Source organism: Phocoena sinus, chromosome 14 (assembly GCF_008692025.1).
Source record: "Phocoena sinus isolate mPhoSin1 chromosome 14, mPhoSin1.pri, whole genome shotgun sequence".
NCBI classification, from domain to species: Eukaryota; Metazoa; Chordata; class Mammalia; order Artiodactyla; family Phocoenidae; genus Phocoena; species Phocoena sinus.
Window position 1 is genome coordinate 83,520,844 of NC_045776.1, and position 26,165 is coordinate 83,547,008.

Genomic DNA, 26,165 nt, shown 5'->3' on the forward strand with positions numbered 1-26,165 from the left:
GAAGTGACAGCTAACATGAATGAAGGTCCACTTTGTGCAAAGCAGTGGGCTGGGTGCTCTTGAATATGTTGTCTCGTTTAACTGCCACAACCTTGCAGAGAAGGAAACAGAGACTCAGAGAGGGTAAGTGACCTGTTGGAGGTCACACAGTGCCTCGAATCAACCCCCGGCTGCACACTTTCCCAACATCAGCTACTTCTCAAGTGGACAGACCCTTGATTCACATCAGAGTTTGGGGGTCGGCTGAGGCTGGCACCCCAGAACATTGAGGCCGTAAGCACGAGGACTCTGCATTTATCACTGGGAAAGGGCAAGAGACAGATGGTGGTGTCTGTCTTGTACCCATGAAAGGAAGAGCCATGCGGCTCCCCAGGCCTCCTTGCCCCATGGTAGACTGGCCAGCAGCATAATCCTTCCTTCCTTTCCTCTCGTCCCCTAGTTTGAAGGGCAGGAGATCTCCCTGGACTCGAGAATGGGCATCTTCATCACCATGAACCCCGGCTACGCAGGCCGCACGGAACTGCCCGAGTCAGTGAAGGCCCTGTTCCGGCCCGTGGTGGTGATTGTGCCTGACCTGCAGCAGATCTGTGAGATCATGCTGTTCTCCGAGGGCTTCTTCTGGGCCAAGGTGAGGTCCCTTACCGCCAGGCGTCTCTGCACCCGCCTGGGTCTGCTCGCAGATGGGGGCCCTGGGACATTTTCATTCCGTGTGGCTTTTCAGATTGTTTTGCTTTCTCTCTCTCCCTTTTCTCTGTCTCTCTCTGTCTCTTTCTCTTTTTTAAAGCTGGGAGTGCATCATTTTTTTAAATGAAGTTAATTTATTTGGCCACATTGTGCTGCATGCGGGATCTTAGTTCCCCCACCAGGGACTGAACCTGGTGCCCCCTGCAGTGGAAGTGTGGAGTCTTAACCACCGGACCACCAGGGAAGTCCTCCCTTTCTCTCTTTTTAAAATTATAACTTTTATTTTGGAATCATTTGACTCACAAGAGATGGCAGCGGTAGTCCAGAGAGTTCCAGGTACCGCTCATCCAGCTTCCCGCAGTGATAACATCAAAACCAGGAAACTGGGGCTTCCCTGGTGGTCCAGTGGTTAAGACTTCGCGCTCCCAATGCAGGGGACCTGGGTTTGACCCCCGGTCGGGCAACTGGATCCCACATGCAGCACCTAAAAAATAAGATCCTGCATGCTGCAACTAAGACCCGGTGCAGCCAAATAAATAAATAAATATGTATATATATATATATATATATGTATATATATATATATATTTTTTGCGGTACGCGGGCCTCTCACTGTTGTGGCCTCTCCCGTTGCGGAGCACAGGCTCCGGACACGCAGGCTCAGCGGCCATGTTCACGGGCCCAGCCGCTCCGCGGCATGTGGGATCTTCCCAGGCTGGGGCACGAACCCACGTCCCCTGCGTCGGCAGGCAGACTCTCAACCACTGCGCCACCAGGGAAGCCCACGAATATTTTTAAGATAAAGGATAAAGGTTGCTTCTCTGCAGTTTTTTGGTAAAGGCTCTTATTGCCTATCCTATTGTCTATGGATTTTGAGCCAGAGTGGAGAGATCTCTGGTTTTTAGTTTCAATGAGCAAAATCCCCCATGCCATCCATAGGGACCAGCAAGTGTTGAATCCTTGATGTAGACCAGGTGGATGACTTGTCCCCAAAAACAGTTACAAGAAAACTTTAATAACATGTTTAGGTTAAAGGAAGCAAATTTCTGGAGTGTAATCTCTATGATTTAAAAAGTTGTATGAATTCCGTTCTTTAAGGTGGTTAAGATTTTCCTTGGCTTTCAAGGACTGTCATCCAACTCTGTCTGGTAAGGCTGCTGTTCTTTAAAATTAGGTGGTAATTTGTCCCTGTTAAAAACGGAGGACACATCCTGCTATCAGTTGGAGGCGAGATTTGCTGGTTTGTAGAGCAGCTTCACCGGAACATCTTTATGTCAGTTTTCTTTGTGTCATGATGTTCTGGTGTTTTCAGGGCATTTTCTTCATTTATTTTTCGTTGTCTTTTATCACAAAAGACCCTGGCCAAAAAGATGACCGTTCTGTATAAGCTGGCCCGGGAGCAGCTCTCCAAGCAACATCATTATGATTTTGGACTCAGAGCCGTTAAATCAGTGTTGGTGATGGCTGGTGAGCTGAAGAGAGGTTCTTCTGAGCTTAGGGAGGTAGGGGCCACCTGCTCTAAGTTCTCTGGTTTTTTAATTTGGTTCACGTGTATTGACTAAATGCTGGGATGGAGGTGACGGGGAGCACAGGTATCAAGAGAAAGTTTTATTCTTAGCTGTCACTTCATTTACTCGTCTGGCCTTCATTTGGTCTCTTCTTCATTACATTGTTCTCTTTGAATCTGGCATATTACCATAAGGTCCAGTTCAATGTCTTCATGGTGCCAATGTCTGTGATACTTCAATGATAATAATCAGTCTACAATTGCAGGATGATGGGCTGGAGGGGTGGGGATGAACAAAATTCTCTAGAAAGCACGAACATGAGTTATTTCCTCTTTGCAATAAAAGCCAGAGGGGCGTTCACGTTTCTTTCACACGGGACTTACTCCAGAACAGAGTCTGATCAATGCCACTCTGTGGGCAATAGACTCGCGTGTCTCTCCAGAAACTGTACTTGGAATGCTTTATGTTTTATATTTCATATAAAATTTCATTGTCTACTTCATAAGACGATTTCTAGACTAGCCCTGGGGGCTTTCAGAAACATCTTTGAAGACGTCTGTGTTTCGTTCCATCCAGGATGTGGTGCTTATGAGGGCCCTTCGAGACATGAATCTGCCCAAGTTTGTGTTTGAAGACGTCCCTCTCTTCCTTGGTTTGATTTCCGATCTGTTTCCTGGACTAGACTGCCCGCGGGTTCGCTACCCCGATTTCAATGATGCTGTGGAGCAGGTGCTCCAGGAAAATGGCTACGTTGTCTTACCTGTTCAGGTAGAGTGGTGCTGGGGGTGAGAGTTCCCTGGCTTTTTCTGGGTCCTTTCCATTTTTTTTTTTTCATTTAAAAATAATTGTGTTGAAATACACATAACGTTTACCATCTTAACCATTCCCCACCCCCATTTTCTTTTTCTTTTTTTTTTTATTGTGGTAAAGTACACATAATATAAGATTTACCATTTTATCCATTCTTAGTACAGTTTAGTAATGTTAAATATACTCATGTTGTTGTGAAAGAGTTTTGCATCGTACAAAACTGAAGCTCTGTCCCCATTAAATACTAATTCCCCCTCCTCCTCCCTCAGCCCCTGGTAACCTCTATTCTACTTTCTGTCTCTAGGCATTTGACTCCTCTGGGGACCCCGTATGAGTGGAATCGTGTGTACAGTGTGTAGAGTGTGTGTACAGTGTGTGTACAGCATGTGTACAGCGTGTGTACAGTGTGTACAGTGTGTGTACAGTGTGTACAGTGTGGGTACAGTGTGTGTACAGTGTGTACAGTGTGTGTACAGTGTGTGTACAGCGTGTGTACAGTGTGTGCACAGTGTGTACAGCGTGTGTACAGTGTGTGTACAGTGTGCACAGTGTGTGCACAGTATGTGTACAGCGTGTGTAAAGTGTGTGTACAGTGTGTGTACAGTGTGTGTACAGTGTGTACAGTGTGTGTACAGCGTGTGCAGTGTGTACAGCGTGTGCACAGCGTGTGTACAGTGTGTGTACAGCGTGTGTACAGCGTGTGTACAGAGTGTGTACAGCGTGTGTACAGTGTGTACAGTGTGTGTACGGCGTGTGTACAGTGTGTGCACAGTGTGTACAGTGTGTACAGTGTGTGTACAGTGTGTACAGCGTGTGTACAGCGTGTGTACAGTGTGTGTACAGTGTGTACAGTGTGTGTACAGCGTGTGTACAGCGTGTGTACAGTGTGTACAGCGTGTGTACAGCGTGTGTACAGTGTGTGCACAGTGTGTACAGTGTGTGTACAGCGTGTGTACAGCGTGTGTACAGTGTGTGCACAGTGTGTACAGTGTGTGTACAGCGTGTGCACAGTGTGTACAGTGTGTGTACAGCATGTGTACAGTGTGTACAGCGTGTGTACAGTGTGTGTACAGCGTGTGTAGTGTGTGCACAGTGTGTACAGCGTGTGTACAGTTTGTGCACAGTGTGTGTACAGTGTGTACAGCGTGTGTACAGCGTGTGTACAGTGTGTACAGCAAGTGTACAGCGTGTGTACAGTGTGTGTACAGTTTGTGCACAGCGTGTGCACAGTGTGTACAGTGTGTACAGCGTGTGTACAGTGTGTGTACACAGCGTGCGTACAGCGTGTGTACAGCGTGTGTACAGCGTGTGCACAGTGTGTGTACAGCGTGTGTACAGTGTGTGTACAGCGTGTGTACAGTGTGTGCACAGTGTGTACAGTGTGTGTACAGCGTGTGTACAGTGTGTGCACAGCGTGTGTACAGCGTGTACACAGTGTGTACACAGTGTGTACAGTGTGTGTACAGTGTGTGTACAGTGTGTACAGTGTGTGTACAGCGTGTGCACAGTGTGTACAGCGTGTGCACAGCATGTGTACAGTGTGTGTACAGCGTGTGTACAGTGTGTACAGTGTGTGTACAGTGTGTGCACAGTGTGTACAGTGTGTGTACAGCGTGTGCAGTGTGTACAGTGTGTGCACAGCGTGTGTACAGTGTGTACAGTGTGTGTACAGTGTGTGCACAGTGTGTACAGTGTGTGTACAGTGTGTGCACAGTGTGTACAGTGTGTGTACAGTTTGTGCACAGTGTGTGTACAGTGTGTACAGTGTGTGTACAGTGTGTACAGTGTGTACAGCGTGTGTACAGCATGTGTACAGTGTGTACAGCGTGTGTACAGCGTGTGTACAGTTTGTGCACAGTGTGTGTACAGTGTGTACAGTGTGTACAGCGTGTGTACAGCGTGTGTACAGCATGTGTACAGCGTGTGTACAGCGTGTGTACAGCGTGCGGACAGCGTGCGGACAGCGTGTGTACAGTGTGTGGACAGCGTGTGTACAGCATGTGTACAGCGTGTGTACAGTGTGTACAGTGTGTGTACAGCGTGTGTACAGTGTGTACAGTGTGTACAGTGTGTGTACAGCGTGTGTACAGCGTGTGTACAGTGTGGACAGTGTGTGGACAGTGTGTGGACAGCGTGTGGACAGCGTGTGTACAGCGTGCGTACAGCGTGCGTACAGTCTGTGGACAGTGTGTGTACAGCGTGTGTACAGTGTGTACAGTGTGTGTACAGCGTGTGTACAGCGTGTGTACAGTGTGTACAGTGTGTACAGTGTGTGGACAGTGTGTGGACAGCGTGCGTACAGCGTGCGGACAGCGTGCGGACAGCGTGTGTACAGTGTGTACAGCATGTGTACAGTGTGTGTACAGTGTGTACAGTGTGTAGACAGTGTGTGGCCTTTTGTGTCCGGCTGATTTCACTCAGCGTAGCGTCCTCAAGGTTCATCCATGTTGTAGCATGTGTGTCAGGATTCCCTTCCTTTTTTTTCTTGCGGTACGCGGGCCTCTCACTGTTGTGGCCTCTCCCGTTTGTGGAGCACAGGCTCCGGACGTGCAGGCTCAGCGGCCATGGCTCAGGGGCCCAGCCGTTCCACGGCACGTGGGATCTTCCCGGACCGGGGCATGAACCCGTGTCCCCTGCATCGGCAGGCGGACTCTCAACCACTGCGCCACCAGGGAAGCCCTCCTTCCTTTTGGAGGCTGAGTAATAGTCCACTGTATGGATATCTCACCTTCCAAAAATGTTTTTGGCATAATGTGATCAGATAAATTAAGTATTTTGTTTTGGGGCCCAACCATCTAATCTTCTCTCCCCACCCCACCTTTTTTCCCCCCCAGAGTCACACTTGAAAAAATTTTAAATTAGATATTGCAAGTAAAATTTTGATCATCTGAAGCCTGTGAGATTGTATATGTTGTCTGTAAGCCATACATTGTGGCCAGAGTGTTCTGCTCAGGGCGTAAATGCCCAAAGCTGCAGGTTTGGGGTGGCTGCCTCTGGACGGGCCGCCTTGAGGCATCAGGCTACCCAGAGGCCTCAGGCCGGGGCAGCGGGTACTGACCACAGATGAGAGATCTCTGTGCACCTTTCCTGGCCCTGGTGGTTTCCTCTAGAGGTGGTTGTTTAAAAAGATGTGTTTTTCGTGGGAATGTAGAATGGTGTAGTGTAGCCACTTTGGGAAAGAGTCTGGTGGTTCCTCAAGAAGTGAAACATAGAGTTACTATATGATGAGCAGCAATTTTATTCCTAGGTATAAACCCAAGAGAAATGAGAGCGTATTTATCCACATGAAAACTTGTCCACGAATGTTCATAGCAGCATTATTCATAAGTGCCAACAAGTGGAAATAATGCAAATATCATCAACGGATGAAGAGATAGACAAAATGTGGTCCATCCATACAATGGAATATTATTTGGCCATAAAAAGGAAGGAAGTACTGACACAGGCTACACTGAGGGGTGAACCTTAAAAACGTGATGCTGAGTGAAAGAAGCCAGACACCCCAGACTACAGACTGCACAATTCCATTTATATCATTCCATTCTTTTGTCAAGAATGGGCAAATCCATAGAGACAGACAGTAGATTAGTGGGTGCCAGGGGCTGGGGGCAACGGGCTTGGGAGACATGGCAAATGAGCACAGAGGTTTTCTGTGGGGGGTGATGAAAATGTTCTAAAATTGAACGTGGTAATGGTTTCACAACCTTGTAAACATACTGAAAACCACTGAATTGTTGAAACACTTTAAATGCGTGAGTTGTACGGTGTGCAAATCCTAGCTCAATAAAGCTGTTTTTAACAAAAAGCTGTGTTTTAACCCAGCTGCCACTGCTTGTCCCACAGGTGGATAAGGTGGTTCAGATGTTCGAGACCATGATGACCCGCCACACGACAATGGTGGTGGGGCCCACGGGAGGGGGCAAGTCCGTGGTCATAAATGCCCTGTGTCAGGCCCAGACCAAGTGAGTATGGCATCCTCGGGGAGGGCTTTGTTGCCACGGTGGTTTCACGGTGAGGTCGGTGGCGGTATTACCTAGTCCCACTTTGCTCTCTGATTGCCTGGGAGGTTAATGTTTGTCCCAGACATCCCCCTTTAAACCCAGAGCGTCTTTTTTTTTTTTTTAACTTTGGCCGCGCCACGTGGCTTGCGGGAACTTAGTTCCCTGACCAGGGATGGAACCTGTACCGCCTGCAGTGGGAGTTCGGAGTCCTAACCACTGGACGGCCAGGCAAGTCCCAAACCCAGCGCATCTTAACTTGTTTTATTGCTGATTTAGTTGATATATTTTAGAAGGCAAAGCAGTTAGCCTTTTGTGCATCAGACTGTGAATAGGTTTATTTGTGAAATGAGTATTTCAAAAACTATCTTATAAGGATGTTTTGAAAATTAACTTAGGCCGTATTTTCTTGGCATTCAGGTTGCTCCTGTAAAGTCGGTCAGGACCCCCTGCCGTTAGGCGACACTGTTATGGTATCAGAGTGGCCAAAAAGAGTGTCCCCTCCCCAAATGCCTTATCATCACCAGCCCTGCAAGAGCTATACTACTCGAAGGAAAAAGTTGATTTCACACTCCTAGTATAGAATATCACAAAGACCTGTGGTGAATCGATGCCCTTATACTGAATATGGGTTTTCTGACTTCTCACCTTTCTCCTAAGCAATAGCTGCATTCCGGAAAGATTTCAGTGCGTGCTGACGTTCCAGCAAAAATCTAAATCAAGCCTTATAATCTTTGTGACTTCACCAGTTCTAGTAGGCTATAAAATCCAATTGAGTGACTGTCATTCCTTCTTCCTTCTTCTTATGTTTCTCACGAGGAAATCAGTGGACGATGGCTTACTGATTTTAAGAGGGTTATTCCATAGCTATCCTGTATTTCATTCTTTAATTAATTCATTGTTAGATAATTTATAGAACTGTCACGTACAGATGTGAGTATAGGTATGCCACGATTATTTTTATTTATTTATTTTGTTAATTATAAACTGTGTTTTGTGTGAACTTTAGTTTTCTATAGATGAATTAATCCCACGGCACTGCGGGAATTTACAGGCATTATACTGGGAAATACCCTGTCTGCATGATTTGTAGAGCCAGCAATGCAGAGCAGATGTCGTTCTGTAACTATGAGAGATTGAACATCGGGAGTTCAAAGGTTTTACGTTATCCTGGTGACTGTAATCTCCTATACACTAGTTGTGAAATATTTACATGAATGTGCCATATGCACGAATATGTAAATACACAAATATGAAATATACATGAAGGTTAGCATCTGTTGCCCTCAGAAGTCAAAGCCGTGTTATCGGTTCAGACCTCACTTGTGTTGAGGCCACGTTCCTGGTGAAAGGTGGTTCCCTTGTGTTTAGTATAAGTCATTAACAGAGAGTGGGAAGCCCAGTGCAGAGTTTGGATGGTTTGCGTTTTAAATTTTGGATTGGATCGAAAACACAGGGGATCTGATCCCCAACGTGGGTGACCTAGATTGTTCTCCTAATGCGTTTAGTCTGCCCGAGCCACGGCTGAAGCCTCTCCTTCGATTTAGGCTTGGGCTGGTGACAAAGCTGTATGTCCTGAACCCCAAGGCTATGAGTGTCATAGAGCTCTACGGCATCCTGGACCCCACGACCCGAGACTGGACAGATGGGGTGCTGTCCAACATCTTCAGGGAGATCAATAAGCCGACGGATAAGAAGGAGCAAAAGTGAGTATCTTTGTAGGGAGGGGAGAGCCTGGGTGGGTTCATAGTGAGTTAGCCGAAGCTTACAAAGAAACAAATGATGTATATAGTATTGTAGTTTCATGCTTGGAAGCGAACAGACTCAGGGGGCTCTGCTCACGTAGGGCCAGGTACCACCCAGTGCTGATTATGTGTTGTCTAAATCAAGCTCCTTGACTACGATGGATCCCAGCTTACCATGGAGGAAGCTGAGATCCAGGGAAGGGGATGAAAGAGCTTGCCCCAAGGCCAGGGATTTGAACTTGGGACATCAGAGTCCAAGCCCTCAAACGGGCACCACACCAGGCTGCCTCTACGGCAAGGTACGTCAAGGAAGGGCAACAAAGCATCGTGGAAAGTGCTGGAACACCCTTCAGAGCTGCACTTTCTCACCTGCAGGCGTGGTTGAGGCTGCCTGCCCTGCTCCAATCACTGCCACCGCGGTGAGGGTCTAGTGAGGCCGGGGGGGGAAATGCTCTATTGGAACATCCGGTAAAAAGCCTTCTCCGGTGTTAGTTGTTCCCGTGACACCTGTCAAGTAAACCCAGGGATGATCCTGATTGTATATGCTAGTCCAACCCCATTAATTAAAAATCCCTTAAATAACGAGTCTAACGTCTCAACTGATGACTTTTGGAACAGCCTCTTTTTAGCAATCCTCTCCTGATTCTGGAGCAGTCCAGGATTTCACACTGTGCTCGGTTGTCCTATCGCTTTGACGTCTTCTAATTTCAAGCAGTTCCTTAGGTTTTCTTTATCTTTCACGGCCTTGATGTTCTGAAAGATTCTAGGCCAGCTGCTGCACAGAATATGCCCTGTTTGGGTTTGTCTGTTGCTTCCTGGTAACTGGATGCAGGCTACGTGTCCTTGCAGGAATCTCTCAGAAGGGACATGGTGCCCTTCTCAGCGTCTCATCGGAAGCACGTGATACTGGTTTGCCCCCTTATTGGTGATTTTAACTTCGATCATCAGGTTAGGGTGGTATCTGCCATTTTTCCTTCTGCAATTGATATGCAAGGTGTGGGGAGATACCCTAAGACACTGTAAATACCCTATATTCCTCATCAAACCTTCACCTGACGGTTTTAGCATCTACTGATTGTAGCCTGAATCTAGTCTTCCTACAATGCTATAAAATGGAGACTTTCTTTTGGGACAGTTGGTGAAATTTGAACATGGATTGTATATTAGCTAACAGTAGTCTATCGATGCTAAATGTCCTGATTTTGATAACTGTACTGTGGTTATATTAGAGGAGGTGCTTGTTCTTAGGAAACACGTGCTTAAGCATTTAGGAATACAGGGCGTCATGTCCGCAACTTATTTTCAAATGATTCAGGAAAACAGAGAGAGAGAGCAAAAGAGCATCCACGGGGCAAAATTAACAACTGGAGAATCTGGTTGAAGGGCGTATGGCACTTCTTTGCACTAGTCTATTCTTGCCGCTCTGTAAGTTTGAAATTATTTAAGATAAAAAAGTTAAAAAAAAATACTGGAAGAAAATAAACCAAAAGGTTAATGCTGGAAAAATCCAACTACTCATATCAGTGATTTAAATGGAAGCGATATGAAATCAGCTTTCCAACACAGTAGAATCCCCCTGTCCAACACAGTCTCCATTGGAGCTGGGCTTTACTGTGATGTGACCCATTATAGCCACAGAACTGAAGGGTCATGTAGCTTGAACACCGGAGGCCCTGAAGCCAAAGTAGATCTCCTGCCAGGAAGGATGGTGCGTAAACCAGGGCTTTGCAAATGCAGATGCTCCTAGGGGCCCAGCAGGTAGCATCAGGGAGTGAAATGGGCCAAGTTACATGGTGTATTAGCTTCTGCAGGGCCTCTGTAACAAATTACCATTAACTGGGTGGCTAAAAAAATACCACCCAGAAATTTATTCTTCATCATTTCTGGAGGCCAGAAGTCTGAAACAAAGACGGGGCAGCACTGCCTCTGAAGATTCTAGAGCAAGGTCCTCCCTTGCCTTTGACAGCTTTAGTGACCCCAGGCATTGCTTGGCTTATGGCCGCATCCCTCCAATCTCGGCCTCCGTCTTCATGTGGCTTCCCCCGATGTAAGGATACTTGTTGGATAATCCAGGATGATCTCATCTCAAGATCCTTACCTTAATTATATCTGCAAAGACCTTTTTTCCAAATAAGGTCACACTCACAGCTTCTGGATAGACCTATCTTATGGGGGCCACCATTCAATCCCATACACATGGATATATGAAATCCTTTTAACTTGACCATAAGAGGACTAGGTGTCCAAACCAGCGGTAAGTAGCAGCTGATGCTCAGATTTAAGAAAAGAATGAGGTGGACTGGGACACTGTGTCTTCATGGGCAGCTGCTACCAGCAGCAGCACATCGTTCCCATGTGGGAATGCAAGTCTGTACTGTCAGACCTTCCTGTTTGCCAGGGAAGCAGGGAATCCAGATTGTCGGGTCAGGTTTCCTGATTCTTAAATGTTGGTGACTAACTCGAATAGTTTATATATATATATATATATATATATATATATATATATATATATATATATATATATATATAAAACTATTATAAGCACCAAGTAGGGTGCTCTCTCTCAGATCCTGGTTAGAAAACCCTGTGGGATTTCCCTGGCGGTCCAGTGGTTAAGACTTCGCCTTCCAATGCAGGGGGTGCAGGTTCGATCCCTGGTCGGGGAGCTAAGATCCCACATGCCTCGTGGCCGAAAAACCAAAACATAAGACAGAAGCAATATTGTAACAAATTCAATAAAGACTTTAAAAATGGTCCACACCAAAAAAAAAAAATATCTTTAAAAGAGAAAAAAAGGGGCTTCCCTGGTGGCGCAGTGGTTGAGAGTCCGCCTGCCGATGCAGGGGACGTGGGTTCGTGCCCGGGTCCGTGAAGATCCCACATGCCGCGGAGCGGCTGGGCCCGTGAGCCATGGCCGCTGAGCCTGCGCGCCCGGAGCCTGTGCTCCGCAACGGGAGAGGCCACAACAGTGAGAGGCCCACGTACCGCAAGAAAAAAAAATGAAAAGGAAACCCTGGGAAAAGACGTTCAACATGAACAGGGAGGTCGCACCAAGTTCCATAGTTGGAAGCCTTACATGGCTCACTTTTCTCTGGTTGCTGCAGGTATATTTTATTTGATGGTGATGTGGACGCTCTGTGGGTGGAGAACATGAATTCTGTGATGGACGACAACAAGCTGCTGACGTTGGCCAATGGTGAGCGTATTCGGCTTCAAGCACACTGTGCCCTGCTCTTCGAGGCAAGTAGTGATGAAAAATAATTTCAAATATGTCTTTCTTTTAATTAAAATTTAAAATGTTTATTTTTTAACTTTCAATTTTTTATTTACATTTTTAACTTTTTAAATTTATTTTTGGCTGCTTCGGGTCTTCATCGACACACGTGGGCTTTCTCTAGTTGTGGCGAGCGGGGGCTACTCTTCGTTGTGGTGTGCAGGCTTCTCATTGTGGTGGCTTCTCTTGTTGCAGAGCATGGGCTCTAGGCGTGCAGGCTTCAGTAGTTGTGGCACGTGGGCTCAGTAGTTGTGGGGCACGGGCTTAGTTGCTCCGCTGCATGTGGGATCTTCCTGGACCAGGGATCAAATCTGTGTCCCCTGCATTGGCAGGCAGATTCTTAACCACTGTACCACCAGGGAAGCCCCTAAAATGTTTATTTTTTAAAAAATTTATTTTGTTGAAGTATAGTTGATTTACAATGTTGTGTTGATTTCTTCTGTTCAGCAGAGTGATTTAGTTATACATTTATGTACATTCTTTTTCATATTCTTTTCCATTATGGTTTATCACAGGATACTGAATATAGTTCCCTGTGCTATATAGTGGGACCTTGTTGTTTATCCATCCTATGTATAATAGTTTGCATCTGCTAATCCCAAACTCCCAATCCATTCCTCCCCCATCCCCCTCCCCCTTGGCAACCACAATTCTGTTCTCTATGTCTGTGAGTGTGTTTCTGTTTTGTAAATAAGTTCACTTGTGTCATATTTTAGATTCCACGTATAAGTGATATCATATGGTATTTGTCTTTCTCCTTCTGACCTACTTCACTTAGTGTGATAATCTCTAGGTCCATCCATGTTGCTGCAAATGGCATTATTTCATTCTTTTTCATGGCTGAGTAGTATTCCATTGTATATATGTACCACATCTTTATCCACTCATCTATCGATGGAAATTTAGGTTGTTTCCATGTCTTGGCCATTGTAAATAGTGCTGCAGTGAACACTGTGGTACATGTATCTTTTTGAATTATAGTTTTGTCCAGATTTATGCCCAGGAGTGGGATTGCTGGATCATATAGTAGCTCTATTTTTAGTTTTTTTAAGGAACCTCCATACTGTTCTTCACAGTGGCTGCACCAACTTACATTCCCACCAGCGGTGTAGGAGGGTTCCCTTTTCTCCACACCGTCTCCCGCATTTGTTATTTGTAGACTAAAATGTTTATTAAAATAGCTATAAATATAGATGATTGAAGAAAACCCAAACAATGCAGAAGAATTTATGATGAGTACAACTCTGTTCTTCTACCTGCTGCCCTCATCCCTCCTTACGGTATCCCAGAGGTAACTACATTTCACACTTGAGTTGTCTCTTCTGATGGTTACTCTAGTGTCTAAAGGAACCCACTTTGCGTGCTGTTTCTTCCTTTATCAAGGTTACACATTATCTGTTGACTGACTGCTATGAAAGTGAGGGTTCATCTTTTATACCATCAGCCCACCTCCCCTCCATAGAATACTATACTGCTAAGTCAGTTAAACCAGTAAACATCTTTACATCATTATGAATTAGGAAATATTTACTGTAGAGCCAACTAGTATACTGTGATATACTTGCTAGTGAAGCAAGAAATCCAGGAACTGTGATACATTTACTTTCTTTTAGAGCCATTTCTTTTGGCTGGAGTTTATAGTTGCCTTTTTTTTTTCCTCTCTCTCTCTCACTATTTGCCTTTATCTTATCTTACATTTTTCAAACTTTCTATCATATCCTCTGAACCTGTTTCAGAGCTGTGGTCCTGAGACTTGCTTTCACTCTAGCTTAGTGCTAACACCATTCCTAACTTGGCCTGCAAAATTTGTCGATGTATGAGTATTTATGCATATCATTATTTTATTGACTGACTGAACTGTGTCTTTTTTTCAGATAAAGAGAGACTGGTGTGTTCATGTTGCTGTTAGATGCATACTTATTAAGTTTCATATTCCCTGATCTCAATTATGTTATAAAAAATAAAGAAAAAAGACTGAAAGGAAAACACCCCAAAACAGTGTTTGTTTCTTGATGGTGGGATTTTGGTTAACTTATTTTCTTCTTTATACTTTTTAATTTTGGCCAGATATTCTACAGCATGTTAATTTTCATATTAATTTTATGGTAAAAGAAACTTAAAAAGTGCTACATCAGAGATGCATAATCTTCCCATGATAAACCTAAGTGTTCAATTAGAAACCTCATAAAAGCTGTGTTAATTGGGGTATGACTTGGGTTTTATGCATTTGTAAAAACTTTGTACAAGCAACGGCTTTAAAACATGTATTCCAGTTGTCTGTAGCTGTAGAAAACACTGATTTTGTTTATTTCTCCAGGTTGGAGATTTACAGTATGCCTCCCCTGCGACTGTGTCTCGATGTGGAATGGTTTATGTGGATCCTAAAAACTTGAAATATCAACCGTACTGGAAGAAATGGGTTAATCGAATACAAAACAAGGTGAAAATTATTCCCAAAATGAACTTACCAGTTACTAGTATTGGTGGCTAGTTGGATAAAAATAACTCAGAGGGATGTTTGTTGTTGAAGGCCATGACCTTGACCTTGACCTGCCCAGGATCTTGAGCACTTAATGTTATCAATAAGTTGGATAAAAACATGGAAGACACCCGGGGCTTCCCTGGTGGCGCAGTGGTTGGGAGTCCGCCTGCCGTCGCAGGGGACACGGGTTCGTGCCCCGGTCCGGGAAGATCCCACATGCCGCCGAGCGGCTGGGCCCGTGAGCCACGGCCGCTGAGCCTGCGCGTCCGGAGCCTGTGCTCCGCAACGGGAGAGGCCACAGCAGTGAGAGGCCCGTGTACCGCAAAAAAAATAAAAATAAAAAACATGGAAGACACCCTTATTAGATTTCCAGATAATTCACAGCAGGTGGGATAGGTAGTGATTTTGATAGTCTAGACCAGGGGGCGACAAATTTTTTCTGTGAAAGAGTAGAGAGTAGATAGTTTAGGCTTTGCGGGCCATATGGTTTCTTTGCAACTACAAAACCCCACCATTGTGGTAGGAAAGCAGCCACAGTACATGAATGGGCATAGCAATGTACCAATAAAACTTTATTTACAAAAACAGGTGGCAGGCCAAATTTGGTTTATGCATTGTAGTTGGCAGCCCCTTATCCAGCCAAGCCCAGGCGCTGGGAGACTTGTCTCTGTTAGGTGCCCAGCTTCTCCTGCTTTGCTCAGTTGGACGAGTACAGTGTGTGAAGGACCTAGTTTGTCATGGAATTGAGATCCGATGGTTTCAGTTGACCTCAAACCCTGTGACGTATCACATGGCTGCTCAAAAATGTGTATTGTCTTAATGGTAGGCTTCATTGAAAGCTGCAGAGATAGATGTGACAGTCATGTGAACGTTGTGGCTTGACCACACCTGGGATGCCATGACCACACAGGATGCATCTCTAGAAGGACCACTAGGCTGATGGTGAATTGGAAACCACTAGGACATAATTACCCCGAAGAAGACCAAGGGAAACATGATGGGACCATTTGAGGCACACTGTCGAATGGGGGATGACCACCCATGCAATCCCTGGTGGTCATCAATGCCTTGGTAGGGAGGAGGACCTTCCACTGCTTTGCACTCTTTGCTCAACGACTGTGGCCATGTCTTTTGAACTCTAAGATAACCTGTGCTTTTTCTATCAAATGGGACCTTTTATGGCACCTCCCTCCCAGGTCAGTGAAATCAAAGGCTTCATGATGAAATGAAAGAGCATTATAAAGGACAAATTTCTCTACAAATATATGAGTTATCAGAGTTTACTCACCTGCCAAATTTCTCATTCATCAGAAAATATTTCTCACCCCCTCTTTTTTTTTTAATATTTATTTATTTATTTGACTGCGCCAGGCGGGTCTTAGTTGTGGCACACGGGATCTTTAGTTGCAGCCTGCGAACTCTTATTTGTGGCATGTGGGATCTAGTTCCCTGACCAGGGATCGAACCCTGGCCCCCTGCATTGGGAGCATGGACTCGTAGCCACTGGACCACCAGGGAAGTTCCCTCTCGCCCCCTCTTTTTACAAGCAAAGCTTCCCACGAACTTGCATTTAAATAAAGGAACCCTTGAAAATGCTTTGAAATTCTGCTCTTTTATAGGTGGAGCAAGGTGATTTACAGACTCTGTTTGAGAAATATGTACCCTATCTCATTGATGTGATAACGGAAGGAATAGTGGATGGAAGACAAGGAGAGAAGCTGAAGACCATAGTTCCGCAGACAAGCCTAAATATGGTAAGTAAGGATCTTTGTCGGCAAAAAAGAAATTCTTCCCTAAAGATGGACCCCCCCAGTGGGCTTTCAAGGGGAGCAAAGATGCCAGATGGGTAAGTTCTAACATTGCCAGCTACTGACAAGGAAGACACAATACTTCCTTTTGTGACCCTGTGCAAGACAAGATACTGGGCTCCATCTGTTGAAACCAATATGGTGAGTCATATAGTTCCCGCCGCTTTGGGATCTGGGATCCCGGGATTTATGACCAGAACTGACCCTGGTGGGGGTGTGTGGAATATATGGACGGACCCAGGTGTTTTCTTGTGAACCAGGTAACCCAGTTAACCAAGATGCTGGATTCGTTACTAGAGGGAGAAATCGAGGACCGCGATGTTCTGGAATGCTACTTCATAGAGGCTCTGTGCTGCTCTCTGGGCGCTGCCCTGCTCGAGGATGGAAGGGCTAAATTTGATGAATGTATTAAACGCATCGCTTCTTTGCCTACTGCTGATACGGAAGGGGTTTGGGCCAACCCTGGGGAGCTGCCAGGTAGGAACCAAAGGTAGCTTGTTTTCCTGCTCAGAATGTTTTTGGTTAGGTTTTTAAGAGGACGTGACCTTGCTTTTCCATATGTATGCCTGTATGGGTTTTCCAGGTTGTTTGCTCCTGTAGAGAAATGTGCAACGGTCAGAGCACCCGGTGGTACCGTCAGGAGACGTTCAAATGCGTGAACTGGTATAGCAGAGCCCAGCTCCCTGGGATGGCCTTTGTTTCTGAGTCTACCCTTTTCCCCCCTAGCTTAGGCACTTGCTTCCTTCACTCTGTTTAAGCTCTTTAAAATTTTCACATTGTGCTTGCCTTTGAAGTTCTTCTCCTTTGGGCTTCTCTCTCTCTCTCTTTTTTTTTCTCTCTAAAATTCCACCGCTTAATTCATCTGCTCTATTCCTGAGTATTTGCACAGGAGACAATCACGTGTGGGTTTGCAGACCATTCATAGGAAATCATTATAGTAAGGTTTAACTGTTTGCATGAAAAATGTGCATCCTCAAAGAACCATATATGATGAAAATGTGGCATTCTCCAAGAACTATAGCTGACACTAGGGTCCTTCTTTGTCTGTCTCTTAATGACATTTGAATATGGCTTGGCAGGGAGACCCAAGTTGTATTCTGTAATCATTACCTGGGCTGTTCTTTTTAAAGCGCAAAGTAAAATGATCGTAGGTCTTTCTAGTGGAGAGTCATTGAGCAAATAAAAGATGTTTTAAAAGTCTTTGGTCTTTGTTCAGACACCAAGGGAGGAAAGCGGGGGATGGGATGAATTGGGAGATTGGGACTGACATATATACACTAAAATATATAAAATAGGTCCTAATGAGAACCTGCTGTGTAGCACAGGGAACTCCACTTCTCTGTACAGTAGAAACTAACACAACATTGTAAAACAACTATACCCCAATTAAAAAAAACCCTATGGTCTTTTGGGGAGTAGTTTGCTTGTACTTTCTTGGGACCCTGAGTCTCCTTTGGCGGCGGGCTCGGGGGGTGCTTCCCAGCTATGCCTACCATGCCGGCTACGTGCTGCTGCCATCAGAGATGATGCTGGTCCCGGTCTGGTCTTTCTCCCTAGTTTGCTCTCATCTTGGGGACTTGAATGGCCGTGTAGACAACCCCCTTCCAGATGCCTTCTGCACTCAGCTCCAGGATCCGGGTCCCTCGACATCATCCTAGCTCATAACACCTGGCACAGTTCTGTCTGCATCATAAATGCATACCTCCCACTCCCTGCTTCACAGTCGGCTTCTGTGATTCCTGCCGCACGTGACCCCAGTTGGCCTCGTGGGGACTGTCCCCCGCCCCCTGCCATTCTTCCTACCACCTTCTGAACCTTCTGAATCCTCTCCTGCCGCCCTGTCGCTTCAACCCCTCTTGCCTAATTGCCCTTCTGTCGAATCTCTCTGAGAAAACCCAAGCCTGCTTTCTCTGCCTCTCCAGGGGCTGAGGGATACTGAGACATTCACACAACCACAAAGCCTGGCACCTCCATAAATTCAGTCTTGAACTTGAACTCCCTCTCCTGTCCCCACAGGGGCAGTTCATCTCCCTTTTTCTCCAAATCTCCACATGGCCCTCTCCCCTCTCTCTGCAGGTGACCTGCCTTCTTCCTTCAACAGGAAAAATGGACACGGTCAGATAGGAATTTTTCCAGCCCCCATCTTCTCCTGTCTCCTTTCTCAGGGGAAAGGAGACCAGTTCCCAGCTGGACCTGCCCTGTGCTTTGAGGTCTACCCACACCCTCCTCATCAGGCTCCTGGCTTCACTGGTTTTCTCCTCTTTCGCCTATATTTTCCATCTGTCCCTCTCTGCCAATCCCATCCCACAGGCTCTCAGACATCTCTACCCAAACTGCTCCTCCCAAACTGCACATGCACTGCCTTCTCGTTACCGGATCTGGTGACCCCTTCTGGGCTTTGCTTCCCCGACCTTGTCCCAGCATCGGACATGGTACCACTTTCTGCCTTCTGAAAACGTTCTTCCTCCATCCTGCTCCATCCTGGCCATGCCCTCAAAGTCTCCTTTGTTGAGTCTCCTTCCTCTGCCCCTCCCTCACATCAGGATTTGGTCCTAGACCCTCTTTTCACTCTTAATGAGACTTTTCACCATGTCCACAGCTCTGACTTCCAATCCCCTCCCTTCTGAGCCTTTTCCTGGGTTCCCTAGCCCAGTTACATTTAAATCTATCTATCTATCTATCTTTATCCATCCATCCATTTTTATCTATCTCTATCTACCCATCCATCCATCCATCCATCCATCCATGCATCTATCCATCCATCCATCCTTATCTATCTATTCAATTAAGTTTCTGTCCGGGGAGCAAATAGCATTAGTTCATTTCAAGCATGAGCCAAAGCTGATCCTGTATTTCCATGTCCACGATCGAAGTGAAACAGACCACTGTTTGTTACAGGTCACCTTCCAACCTTGTTTGACTTTCATTTTGATCCCACACAGAAGAAATGGATACCATGGAATAAATTAGTTCCAGAGTATGTTCATTCCCGTGAGAGGAAATTTATTGACATCCTGGGTAAGTGAGAACCAAACCCTCGGTTTAAGCGTGTCTGGCTCTCGTTCTGTGAGGAAGGGAAAAAGATTCTGAGGTCCCTGTGGTACTCTGAGTCCCACCCGGAGTGCTGGTTGGGAGAAACTGAGGAACGTGAGCCATGGGCTTTTCCAAGAGGGCGGCACTTTGGATTCCTTTTATGTGCTGCTGGCTGTGCCTCTCAACTCTTTCCCTGGCCAGGCGGATCCTGACAGGTCGGGGCAAGAGGTAGGGTGCCGGTCTGCTTCCCGTTGCTTTGCACAGGCTCCCTTCTGCCCCATAGAGCTGGCTGGGCGTGGGGAGGGACGAAGGAAGGAGTGAAAGTGGAATGAACAAGGCAGTGTTTCGTAAGAGATGCCGCCTTGAGGGGTCGCGTACCATGGGCTTTGTGTACTGAGTCGTATTTTACGTGCACACCTCTGGCTACTTGGATAACATAGAGGCTGAGGCATTTCACATAACGAATATCTGATTTTGGTTTGTATAGAGTTCTTTTAGAGTGAGGTGTATGTATTTTCTCAGGAACCAATCAGGATTAAAAATTGCCAACGCAGGAGTAAGCCAGACCTGACTTTGAGGCTTCATGCTCTCGTCAGAGGAAATTGTTGGTCAGGAAGCCAAATCCTGATAAGTGATAAGTGAGTGACGTATGCAGTGGAGAAGCTGAGTTTTTAATATCCTGAGTATAAATCAGAATGGGATATTAAAACCGTTTGGGTGTTCTACACCTGGATGTGGTGATGATGACACAGCTGTAGAAAGGTATCAAACTCATCAAATTGTACACTTAAAATTGGAGTGAATTTTATGGTATGTGGGTTATACCTCCATAAAGCTATTAAAAATAATGGTTGGGGTAGTGAGGTTCTCCTAAGATGATTTCACCCATATATACGTTTTCAAGGTCACCTCTTGGGTTTTTGCTGATGCTTTTTTTGGGATTTATGGGATCCTGTGAAGCTCCAGGTTGCCCAATGCATACCTTGTTGGCATTTCTGTGGTGCTCCTGTTCTTCATATATTTTAGTTCACACAGTGGATACAACCCGTACTACCTGGACGCTGGAACAAATGGTTAAAATTAGGCAACCTGTTCTTTTGGTTGGTGAATCTGGCACCTCCAAGACAGCCACTACCCAGAACTTTCTTAAAAACCTGAACGACGAGACTAATGTAAGTCATTATGTGTATCTGTTATCTATCGCCACGTAACAAATTACCCCAACACAAAGCAGCTCATACAACAAACACTATGTCAGTTTCTGCAGGTCAGGAATCTGGGAGTGGGCTAGCTGGGTAGTTCTAGCCCAGGCTCTCTCATGAGATCGCAAGGTTGGCCAGGGCTGTGGTCATCTGAAGGCTTGACTGTGGCTGGAGGACCCTCTTCTGAAATGGTCGGCCTCAGTTCCCCACCGCGTGGGCCTCTCCAAGGGCTGCTGGTGTCCTCTTGACATGGTAGCTGGCTCCCCGCAGAATGAACGTACAGGATATCAAAGCAGATGCTGCAGTGCTTCATATGACCCGGGAAATCACGCACCATCGCTTCTGCCACATTCTGTGGGTCACACAGAAACCACCAGGGCCCACCCTGATACAGCATGGGAGGGGGCTACACAGGGTGTGGGTGCCTGGAGGTGAGGGTGCTTGGGAGTCGTCTGGAGGCTGGCATTCACATTCCTCATCACCACTTTGTGGTTTCTCCCCTCCTTCCTCCAGCCACATGTCAAACGTAGGAGGGTCTGGGTGCCCCAGGGCAAACGACAGTGAACAAGGCTGTTAAGGCCCGATCTTGTTAGGAGGGGAGACAAAACGCGAAAATGAGTACAGGAAACACGATCGTGCAGAATGTGCCGGGTGCACCGAGACGTTATGAAAGAGCACGGCATTTCTCCTTTCTGCGTACTCAGAGTGGTCCTATGGGGCCCACCTGCTCACCACTGCAGCTCTCTTGGCTTTAAACAAGTTCTGCTTTATGTTTAATAACCATGTAAAGACTCTCATCTCCTGCAAGAAGCTGCCTGTGACTCAGGATCTCCAGATGTCATAGATTTGTCCCCAGTCCGCACACTCACTCAGTTCCTTGTTAATGTTGCCCGTCATTTAAGTTCCCAATTCCTGTTCTGGCCTTCTGGAACCTCAGAGGGGAGACAGTTCCCCACTGCTTTCCTCTGACTCTCCCTTAGGCTGGTGCCTCCAGGAGCAAAGAGGCTCCGGGAAGCCACGTGGCCCTCTGGGCCGGGGAGTGGTCAGCCCAGCTTGGCGATGGGCACGTAAGGGATGTGGGCGGGACTGGGTTGCACTGCCCACGAATGGATGGTCAAGGTCACTCACATACCAGCACGTGCAGGCATGGTTTATTTAGCTCTGAGAATGCCATTGTGGAGGGCACACGAAGGATGTTTACAGCCAGAAGGACCTACCAGTTTATGGAGCAAAGGGAACCCGTGTTCAGAAGCCCCCCCGCTGTGACCCTTCCCACCGGGACTCAGCAGCTGGCGCTTATCGGCCCAACAAGACATATCTGGATACGTCCATGACAAAGAGAAGCACATTCACCTTCAGATGTTCAGCTCAGGTGCAGCTGCCCTTGTGGACACCTTGTAGAAGGGTGTCATCTAACGCAGCGGTTCCGAAAGTGTGGTCCCTGGACCCACAGCATAAGCATCACCTGAAAACTTTCTTGTACCACTGGGACCTACTGAATCGGAAACTCTGAGGATGGGACCCCATCAGGCTGCCCTCCAGGTGCCTCTGATGCATAATTAAGTGTCGGAGCCACTGGTCAGTGAACTCTCACCCGTCGCTCTAAGAAGGGGCAGGGGAGAAGCCCCAAGTATGAGTGCGTGAGGATGTGCGCCCCACACAGGGATCGGGGGGCCTCCCTCACCTTTCTCTCAGTGGTTACTTCCAAGGACTAACTAGTGACTGTTCACGCTGTCTTTGACTTATTTATTAAGATGTAGCAGGCATGATAGTAACTTATGTTTGAATACTGCTTTGTCGTTTTGAGAACACCTGGGTGTATTTCATCTCACATGATAAAGTCACTCTATGAAGTAGTCAAAGAAGATGTCATTAAAATCATCTTTCAGATGAGAAAAACGAGGCTCTGAAAGGTTAAGTGATGGTGCTGAGGTCGCCCGGTTAGAAGTCCACGCTGTCACACCTGGCGACCAGTTATTGCTTCATACAACCTGCCAAAAGGGAAGAGGAATTCTTGCTTTAGCGCTCCAAAATAGAATGAAGTTCAGACTCACGTTGGGTTGTAAAAAAGTTAGTTCAGATACCAACGAATTTGCAAAAGAGATGCTAGCTTACGATCAAACGTTCCCTGCAGGTACTGTGAAAAAAGAAAGACCACCTTTGGAATAATCTCTTCCTGTTTCAGATTGTGTTAATGGTCAGTTTCTCCTCCCGCACCACGTCCATGGATATCCAAAGAAATTTAGAAGCCAACGTGGAAAAACGAACCAAAGACACGTACGGCCCACCCATGGGGAAACGCCTCCTGGTGTTCATGGATGACATGAACATGCCAAAGGTTGGTGGGGTTAACGGCAGGGGCGGGGTAGTGTGCTGTGTTTGTGTGGCCATGTGTGCGTGGAGTGGATGAGTGTGAGAACGCCTGTCTTTGTTCTGCACAATGTCCGCAGGGCCCAGGTTACGAGGAGTCAGCTTAAGGGACAGTGTGACAGGAAGTGTCTTCTTAACCAGAGAGACCCTTTCCTTAGATTGTGTTCCGTAGTTTCTCAAAGGAGGGAAGTAGGTAGCAAGGCAGCCTCTGAGCTATATTCAGCATATGTTTGAGCGAGAGGTTTCCAAATGAGCTGTACTTCGGGTAGTAATGCTGCTCTCGGCCCGAAAGCATGGGCTTCGGGAAGCCTGGGAAGCATGAGGGCAGGCACTTCCTCAGGATTCCTCTGCATTTATCAAGGAAAGGGAATTTTGGCGTGCACAAAGGGTGTGTTTCTGGGGCCAGAGCCTGAGAGGTGCAAAGTTTTCTTAGCACTGGGATTTAGATTTATATCTTTTCTGCAGAACCATTTTTTTCCCTGAAATATCTATCTTCCAGATGGACTGTTTGCAAAGCCAGGATCCATCCATGCATCCATCCACACATCCATCCACCCATCCATGCATCTGTGCATCCATGCATGCACCCATCCATCTTTGCATCTGTCTATCTTTGCATCCAGCCAGCCATCCACACACTTGTTTTTCCATCCATCCATCCAACTGATATATTTATGGAGCACCTCCTATGGGACTGGTGCTGTGAAGTGGTGAGCAAAACGTATATAGTTCCTGCCCTCAGGGAGCTTACAGTCTAGACAGGGACACAGATTTCTAAAAAATTACAAATGAATATATAGAACTGCAAGCTCTGAGAAGCCCAATGAAACTCAAGCCAGAGTGCTCCGAGAGAGTGAGAGGAGAGGTGAGATTTAGTTTAGGTGGGCAGCAGAGGCGTTGCTGAGTTCTGCTTTATGATACCACTGTTCTTCCTTTTCTTTAAAAAAAAAAAAATCAAGGTGGACGAATATGGCACACAGCAGCCGATTGCCCTGCTGAAACTGCTGTTGGAAAAAGGCTACCTGTACGACCGGGGGAAGGAGCTGAACCGTAAAAGCATCCGAGACTTTGGCCTTATTGCCGCGATGGGGAACGCGGGGGGAGGCCGCAACGAAGTCGACCCGAGATTTATTTCGCTGTTCAGTGTCTTCAACATTCCATTTCCTTCAGAGGAGTCTTTGCACTTAATTTATTCCTCCATCCTCAAAGGCCATACCTCGGTAATTTGATTTTAATTAGAAGTCTAAACCGGAGGGCCATGTGTTGGGTAGAAACGTGGTAGCAATGTGTGCGTCTGGCCCGCAAACACAATGCCTACAGCCCACGGTGCTTCTAGGGGACCGTGAACATGTTTTCATTTCTTTCAAAACCAGAAGAAAGGAATCAATATAATTCGGCCTGGATTATATTCATCTTTATACCAAGGCAGTCATAATATATATGTAAGATAATATATTTCATTGTAATTAAATAAAATGATGTATAAGTATAGTTTTCTAGAAATAACATGTAATATATTTATATAATATATATAATAATATAAAGAATATAATATATATAATAAGATATATAGGTAATGTATTTTTATGGAGGAAGGGACCCATGAAGCTGCCTGGGTCCCATGGAAGTTGTGATGTGGCCCTGAGTTACACAGGCCACCTTGAGTGACAGCAGTGAACCAACTAGAGGACTTGGGCTCTGGAGTCAGTCCCCATTCTGCTCCTTGGGCAAGTCCCTTGAGAGCTTTTAGTCCCCATCCTCCTCCGGAACAGGGAGATAATTCTAGGGTTTGGGAGAATGAAAGGAGGAAATGCGTGTAAAGTGTGTGGCACAGTGCCCAGCACATGTCCGATACTCACTAGATACTAGTTATTGCTGTTATTGTTGTGATTTACGTGACCCCCATAAATGGAACCCGTTCATTTAAATAATGACCTTCTGATCCTGGCATTTGCTTTCTAAAGCAGGCTTGCACACTTAAAGTCCCGAAGGGCCAGGCAGGAAACATAAAGGTGTGGGATCAGTGGTCACCTGGCGTGTTCATGCCCTACGTTAAGCCATTCGCTTCCAAAACAGTGAGGTCTGTGCTAGTCAAATCAACCTCAAACTGAGGGCTGGTTTGGGGCTTTGGTTTCATATCACGTTGACTTGTCAGTTAATGAGAAAATCTAGGGAAACAAAAGCAGGTCAGATGGTTAGTTTCTCTGTTTCTTTAATTGTTTTCTTACCTCCTCTCAAAAAATTATGGTAAAATTCATGCAACATAAGATTAGCTATTAAAGCCATTTTAAAGTATACAGTTCAACGGCATTTAGTACCTTCACAATGTTGTACAAGTATCACCACTGTCTAGTTCCAGAATATTTTTATCACCCCCAAAAGCAGTTATTCCATCCTATCCTTCAGCCCCCGGCAACCACTGATCTGCGTTCTGTCTCTATGGATTTTCCTATTCTGGAAATTTCCCATTAATGGAATCATACAATATGTGGTCTTCTGTGTTTGGTTTCTTTCACTGAGTATCATGTTTTCAAGGCTCATCCATCAGTGTAGCAGGTGTCAGTGCTTCATTCTTTTTTAGGGCCCAGTCATATTCCATGGTATGGATGGACCACATTTTGCTTATCCATTCATTCACTGATAGACACTTCGGGGGGGGGGTTCTTTTCATTCTGTAGGTGTTTCATGAGAGCATTGTGGCTGTAAGTGACAAGCTGACATCCTGCACTTTGGCACTTTACAAAAACATTGTTCAGGATCTACTGCCCACCCCATCCAAGTTCCACTACATCTTTAACCTTCGAGATCTCTCGCGGGTTTTTAACGGTCTCGTCCTCACTAACCCAGAACGGTGAGTTTGTTTTCTCTCACTAAAGTGTGTCCCATCAGTACGATGGGTTTTCTTATTCTTTTAAGACAGAGGAGCTATCAAGGAATGTGGTGTGAATCCATGTATCAATTAATTACCCAGTGTCTTTCTGTTTACATTAAACAAAGAACAGAGTCAAATGCTTGGTTAAGACCTGATGCCTCTTGAGCCCTTGAGTTGAAGGCAGGTGGAGCCAGGAGAGGCAGGTGTGTGGCCGTGTGGACAGGTGTGTTCAACCCCGCGGTAGGACCGCTGTGACAACCATTTGTTCTCAGTTCTAAAGGTGAAATTGGCCCGCGTGGAGCCTTTCCTTCATACACCTGAATTGTTGTCAGTTGCTAACTGGTTCTATTATCAATATATGTGTCTTTGGGAGAAGTTA

General features: G+C 46.1%; 1 protein-coding gene across 1 annotated transcript in view; it reads left to right on the forward strand.

Moving 5' to 3' along the window:
- DNAH10 (dynein axonemal heavy chain 10) overlaps positions 1-26,165 on the forward strand; it is a 149,161-nt gene that overhangs the window by 77,917 nt on the left and 45,079 nt on the right. Inside the window, 14 exon segments of the mRNA XM_032603032.1 lie at positions 440-628; positions 2,040-2,186; positions 2,769-2,960; positions 6,846-6,964; positions 8,548-8,706; positions 11,850-11,985; positions 14,337-14,459; positions 16,121-16,255; positions 16,570-16,786; positions 19,208-19,327; positions 20,369-20,514; positions 22,730-22,882; positions 23,874-24,134; positions 25,593-25,765. Of these exon segments, the coding sequence (XP_032458923.1) occupies positions 440-628; positions 2,040-2,186; positions 2,769-2,960; positions 6,846-6,964; positions 8,548-8,706; positions 11,850-11,985; positions 14,337-14,459; positions 16,121-16,255; positions 16,570-16,786; positions 19,208-19,327; positions 20,369-20,514; positions 22,730-22,882; positions 23,874-24,134; positions 25,593-25,765 (2,270 nt within the window).